At 60.7% G+C, this 6,368-nt stretch overlaps 1 protein-coding gene across 1 annotated transcript; it reads right to left on the reverse strand.

The window, feature by feature from the left end:
- Positions 1-2,094: 2,094 nt before the first annotated feature.
- Positions 2,095-5,775, reverse strand: ANKRD63 (ankyrin repeat domain 63). Its single transcript, XM_086710359.1, has one exon. The coding sequence runs from the start codon at positions 4,760-4,762 to the stop codon at positions 3,614-3,616; it is 1,149 nt and encodes a 382-aa protein (XP_086566485.1). The 5' UTR covers positions 4,763-5,775; the 3' UTR covers positions 2,095-3,613.
- Between the last annotated feature and the right edge of the window lie 593 nt (positions 5,776-6,368).

Consider the following 6,368-nt stretch of genomic DNA (forward strand, 5'->3'; position numbering starts at 1 on the left):
GCTTCCAGGGAGAAAGCAGTCTGTGTTTCTGTTCTCAGAACTGAGGGGTTGTGGAGCAGCAGTGCAGTGACTGGAAATCAATACACCTTGGTCCTAGTCCCGCAGGTAGGGGAGGTAGATGGCATGATCTTTAAGCTTCTAGCTCTGACACTGATTCCAGCACTTCCTTCCTGAGAGTTCATCCTACCCCCAGCCCCAGGGTTCACTGAAACCTCTTACCCAGCATCCAGGAGTCACACAGACCCTCTCCTGCTCCCCACACCAGCCCCAGCCGGAGAGCTGCCCTGGTCTCGGGGTCCTGGTCCCACCAGCTCAGTTGGAAGCAGTACCTGAGTCCTTCCTTCAGGAGGCGGCCACAGTGCACGGTGGAACAGGCAGGGATGGAGGCTGACAGAAGGCAGAACCTTCACAGGAAGCAAGCACACCCTCTTGTCACTCCATAGGGAGCCCAGAATCAGGAGCAGTTGGCGAGGCAAAGAGAGGCCAGTTCTTGCAACTGAATAATACTGGATTTATTAACTATTCTTCTGAGTTCTAATAGTCCTTCCACCGCCCAGTGTCATTCCAAAAGCGTGTGCGGACGTCATTTGGCCTCCCATGCAGCCTAGTTCTGAGTTTGATGTTAGGGTACTGAGCTCCAGTGGCCTGTGTGATTCTTCACAACGATGAAAGCAACAAGGATTGGAAAAGAAAACTGTTTAGAAAGGTCTCTTCTAAAGTGAGCGAGCTAGAGAGGACCCCAGCCTCAATGCCTGGGGGCTGACAATGAGAAGGAAGTGCAGGAGAGCAAAATGTGCTGAGATGTAGAAGTTTTGCACAGAGCTGGGACTAGTAAGTAATCTGCAAGAACAGAAAGTCAGTCACACACAGTTCATTGCAGACAGGAAAGATCTGCTGTGGTCTTTTAGAAACAATACTTTCAACCACCAAGCCCTTGGCACCTCCGTGGAGAGGAGCCCTCATGACTGTTTACTCAATAAGGAAGGCCCAGGGTGACATTCAACCAGAAAGCCACAGGTCAGCAACATTTGAAAGATGACAGCACCATCAACCTAATGTTCACCCCAGACCTTACAGTGTTTTGAAGAAGTCAAAATACTTGTATTCTTACACCATTAAAAACACCGTGGAAATTAAACACAGTCAGAAAGGGAATAAGTGAACAAGCAGGGATAGGCCGGAGTGGGGGGCGGGGGGGGGGGGCAAGAGTTTGTGCTTGGGATGTCCAGTTATCCCCCATCCCACCCCAGATCCTCTCCACCTGGCTTTTCAGGTGCTTCTGTATCCTTCACCCACCACCCAGACAGTGGGACTAAGGAGAGGCAGATGTCTGGGGAGAAAGGAATGAGGGGAGGGCAATACACACCCAAAACGAAAGCAAATCTCATCAGAAGAAAACAATGGAGGTCCTAAGGTTCAGAAATTATAAAGAAGGGGTTGGAAGCCCCTGTTTTTCAGAAGAGAGCAGGAACTCTCTGGACTTGGGAGCCTTAATTTGGAAGATCTTGGAGTCCTTAGTGAAGAAGGGTCTGGGCTCCTGCTACTCCAAATCCGGGTTTTTTGTTTACTGTCCCTCACTCCACTGCTGGGAAATGGCTTCAAGTATCCGGATTTAATATACTACAAGAGTAAGGGGAGTCCATGGGTAAATGCACACGGAGGGAGAAGTACATTGCCGTGATCCCAAGTGAAACCAGAAAAAGTCTCAACTCCGAGCCAGGGCGCCGCGAGGTAGGCGCAGCGCTAGCCACCAGGGGGCACCAGAGATCACGTCCAGTGCGGGGTGGAGTGGGGTGGCTGCACTTTTGAGGGGCAGAAGGATTGGGAAGGTGTCTGACATCTATACAACGCCCACTCACCCCATCCCCATCCGCACCCCTCCCCCCGACCCAACTTCTCAGCAGAGATCATTCTCTCTGGGCAGTCCCCTTAGAGTTATGGTGAGAAACCTTTCGTTCTGCAAAGGCGTTTTAGATCGACGCCTTGAAAAGCCCCCACCTCAGACGGGTGAGGCGCTGCACGCTCAACCTTCGGGGTTCACAAAAAAAGCCCCCAAGCGCAGCCATCTCGCGGGCTGGGCGCACAGGTGCACGCGTTCACCCGACCTCCTAGAATCCCCCTCTTAGGCCAACACAAAGAGGAGGCAGGGGAGGTGGGAGAGGAAGGACCACGCCGGAAAAGGGCTTTTAACCACCTCTCCACGGTTGCCTCTGACTCACTAATCTGCCCAGTAATGAAGCTTTGCCCGGCCTGCGTCCCACGCGCTGGGGCAGAGGCAGGGGTCCTTGGTCTCGACCTCCAGCATCTACCATCCGCCCTGCCCTCCATTAACAGCCCAGCGAGAAGCAGGAGCCCTTTAACAGCCCCCTTCCAGCTCTCGCCAGAGTTTGATGTAATTTAAACCCGGACCTGCGGCTCGTGTGGGCTTCCCGACTCCCTCGCGCCGCCGTTCAACGTGGCAAACACTTCAGTCAATTATCCCCCTCGCAGAGCTTCTATTTAAAGAGACATTGTCAGGTTCTTAAGCCTCGGATCAGACCCGCTGCTTTCTGCTTCATATACAAAGACTCAAAACACGAGTTCTTTGAGGATTGGAAGAAATACAATTAAGCCAAGCCTTCGCAACCGTTCCACCCTGCGGGAGCACCCACATGGCACCCACATGCGGGACCCGGGGAGCTGGGAGGTGGTGGGGGCGGGGAAGTGCCAAGTCCTTTCATTTCAGGCCTCTAACAGTTAGCAGAAGTAAGGCTGGATCACGAGGGACACGACCTCAAAGATAAAACTCAAATGCCCCCGAGCTGAAGTACAGGCTGGCTCAGGTGCTGGGAGCTGGGCTGGGTAGGGGTTGGTGTGGGGCAATGACCCCCCCCCCCATCATCAATTAAGTTGAATCCTGGGTCGGCCAGAGGCACAGGGAGCTGGAATCACCCAGGAGCTGTTTCAGGAGACAACCAGCATTCAACACCAAGGCCTCTGCCACCCCCAAATATGCTCTCATTGTCTCGAGGCAGAAGTTTCTCCCCAGAAAAACGTAACCTTCAGACTCCTTCACAATCAGCCCTCCTGTCCAGAAGGGCTCAGAGGCCAGTCTCCTTGCTCTCCTTCTCCAGCACTTAAGAGGAAGGGAGACTTAGGTCACGTGCAGAATTACTGTCTTATCACTACGCAGAGGGGGGAGGCTAGGCCTTTGTTCTACAAGTCAACTCTTCTGCTGCCTGGCTACTAGGGTGTGGGAGACTGGCCAGGAGGGGCGGGAGTCCCGCTAGACTCAGAACTGAGCCTTAGGGCTCAGAGTAGAGGGTCCATCTTCCTGGCTGGAAGGCTGTAGCATGTGGAACCAGTCTTCTACTCTTCCTCTTCCAGGACAGGAAAGGTAGGCTGTAGGGAAGGCGAGAGACCTAGGCAGGGAATACCAACAAGCACAAAAAAGAAATAAAATAGGGGCTCTTTTCAGAGAGAGGGTTGGTAAAGGTCTTGCCTTGGCAGTGGGGGACAGGTTCTGGATCACAGGCCGGGAAACTGCCAGTTAAATGAAGGACCTGGAAGAGAGAAATCCCAGTGGAGGCGAGACATTAAGAGCAGGGGGAGCAGGGTTCAACCTCCATGCTGTTTACCGCTGAGAGTGCAGCACCATGGCCTCTGTGCCTGCCTGCCAAGGCTGAGGCCCAGGCCCCGAATGGGGCAGAGCGTTGGCCTCTAACTCTGCGCCGCTCTCGGGCCCTGGTGCGTCCCCGACCAGGCTGGGGATGTCTGGAGCTGTGGAGCGTCGGCGCAAACCCAAACGGCCAGAGCCGGGGCCGCCCTCCGGGTGGGGGCTAAGGCCAATGGGGGCTTGCACTAAGGTCGGAGGCACTCCCTCCAGCACCTCCTGCGAACGCCACCTCCCGGTCCCCGAAGACTGGGGCGACTGTGGTCGGGCCATTAGGGCTCCTGCCCGCAGTCGAGCCGCCTCCTCCTCGGTTACAGCACCCAGCGCCAGGCTCATGCTCCGGCCCAGCTCGGGCCTGTCGCTGCCCTGCGCTCGGTGCCGGCCAGAGCCCTTGCCCCCTGACCCTGCCTCGCCACCGTGACCGTGGCCGCCGGCCGCTCGCGCAAAGCGCGCCAGGAGAGGCCGAGGTAAGCGGCGAGGACTGGGTCGTCGACGCTCGGGGCTGGGCGCGGGAGCCGGACGGCCAGGAGGGCTATCGGAGTTGGAGCCCCGGGCCGCGGCGGCGGCGGCTGCGCGGCCCCAGGGCCCGGTGAGGGCTTGCACGCAGGTCCCGTGGCCGCGGGCGGCGGCCAGTTGCAGCGCGGTGAGACCCGCTCGGTTGGTGCGGTCGAGGCGCAGGCCGAGGCGGCGGAAAGAGCGCACCAAGAACTCGAGCACCGCCCCATGGCCGCACGCCGCTGCCCACATCACTGGGCTATTGCCCGCCGAGTCGGCCGCCTCCGGGTCGCCGCTGAACTGCACCAACAGCTGCACGGCGTCCAGGTGGCCGCGCTCGCAAGCCAGGCTGAGTGCCGTGCGGCCGCGCTCGTCCCGCAGGTTCACTGCTGCACCCTGCTCCAGCAGTAGCCGCACGAAGCGCGCGCGCAGCGCGGGGTCCGGCAGGCCCACTGCCACCATGAGCGGCGTGCGGCCCTGCTCTGCGCGGCAGTCGATAATGCTGCGGTCCAGCGCATCCAGCACAAAGCGGGCCAGGTGCACTTTGCCCGCCTGCATGGCCTCCAGGAAGGTGCGCGTACCCGCTCGGGGGCACAGGTCCTTGGGCTTGAGCATGACCCCGGCCGCCGCTCCCAGGCGGCCCAGCAGCTCCGCACGGGGGCGCCCCTGTTCCCGCGCCCCGCCGGGCTCTGGGCCCCGCTGGTGCTCTGGTTCGGCTCTCTCCGCGCGTGGGCGGCTGCAGCCGAGGGTCCTGATGTTCCCAGTCTTTTGCTCCCGCGGCTTCCGCTGCCCCGCCGCTCCTGAGCCGCACGCCTGGCGTCTCGCTGCTCCTTCCCTGAGCTTCCCGCCTGGAAGTGCAGGTTGCTCGCTACTCTGAGCTCTGCTCCTGGCCCGCTACAAGACTACGAGAGCGAAAGCTCGGCCCCTTTCTGTCTGTCCCGCTGTTTTCCGCGTGTCCGGTGCCCCTCCGTCCCTTGTGGCTTGGAGCCGCGCCACTCACCCGCACCCAAGGCAGCCCCCGCTCCCCTGCTGAGACGGTGGCGCCCGCCGAGCGCGCCTGCCTCCAGCCCTGGCGGGGCGCGCCGCTCCTCAAGCTGCTGGCGCCGCTCCTCCGCCTCCTCCCCGCTCGCGGGGGCCGGGCCGCGCCGGGGCGCTTGCTCCTTACTTGGGGGGCTCAGCGGCGCGGGAGCCGCCGCAAGCCTGCACACCTGGCTTTATAGCCTCGGGGGTCTCCATGGCAATGGCTGCCCTGGAAGCGGGCTGAGCCGTCAGGGCAGGAACGCACGCGGCGGGGGAGACCGCCCCTGACCCCCACCCCTTTGTGGGCCACGAAGTCGGGGAGCGGCTCCTCCTCCGCGCTCCCCTGGGGCTGCGGCGGCAGTTGTGGGGCGGGGGTGGCGGCTGCTGCTGGGGGCCACATGCAGCAGGCCAGGCCAATCCCAAAGTCACAGTCGTCTTTCCTCGTCTCCCCGCCCTCCGCCCCCACAGGAGTCGGTGCTCCTGGCTCCTTAGAAACTTGGGACCTCGGACCCGTCGGGGAAGACGGAGGGCTTCTCGCTGCCCCCAGCGGTCCAGGTGGAAGGAAATGGGACCCCAAGAGGGCAGAACTGGACCATAAGCGAGCTGGGAGTTGGCGGCGAAAGGCGAACTGGAAGTAATTGCGGGGCGGGGGAGGGGGTATCTGCGCTGCGCACAGGGTGGCGGGGGGGGGGGGGGGCGCTCATTCTGGCTGAGAACTGCCACTCCAAGTGTAGCGAATCACGCACTCACACACAATTGTTCTTCCCGCACACGCTCACTCTGAGCGGGGGCGGAGGGGAGAGTGTGCTCTCCAATCTCCGACGTCTCCAACCCCGACCACGCGCCCGCTTGCCAGCTCCCGGCGGCTGACAGGCACAGGAGGGAGGAGCCGAGACGCGCGGCCCCAGCCGGAGCCCGGAGTGCTGCAGCCTCGTGAAGAGTTCCCTGGCGCCGCCACCCCGGAAAATGCGAGGGACAAACACGCAAGCCTCCCCTACTGTCCTCGCCTCCCTCCTGAGCACAAAACCACCCCCAGACCACAGGGCTCTGATTTTGACTACTAGCTGACCTGTTTGAAAGGGAAGAAGAGAGCTCGAGTCAGGGGGGTGTGGGAAAACCACGGCAACCCCACTCGCTCCTGAGATGAAGGGCCGAGGTCTGAGGCCTTGGTTGAAGGGAGTCGGGGCTCCTCAGAGACGCC

Source organism: Puma concolor, chromosome B3 (assembly GCF_028749965.1).
Source record: "Puma concolor isolate L17-30 chromosome B3, mPumCon1.1.hap2, whole genome shotgun sequence".
In the NCBI taxonomy this organism is placed as follows: domain Eukaryota; kingdom Metazoa; phylum Chordata; class Mammalia; order Carnivora; family Felidae; genus Puma; species Puma concolor.

Excerpts from the sequence above, each read along its gene's own strand:
- ANKRD63 (XM_086710359.1), bottom strand. The coding sequence starts at position 4,762 with ATGCTCAAGCCCAAGGACCTGTGCCCCCGAGCGGGTACGCGCACCTTC.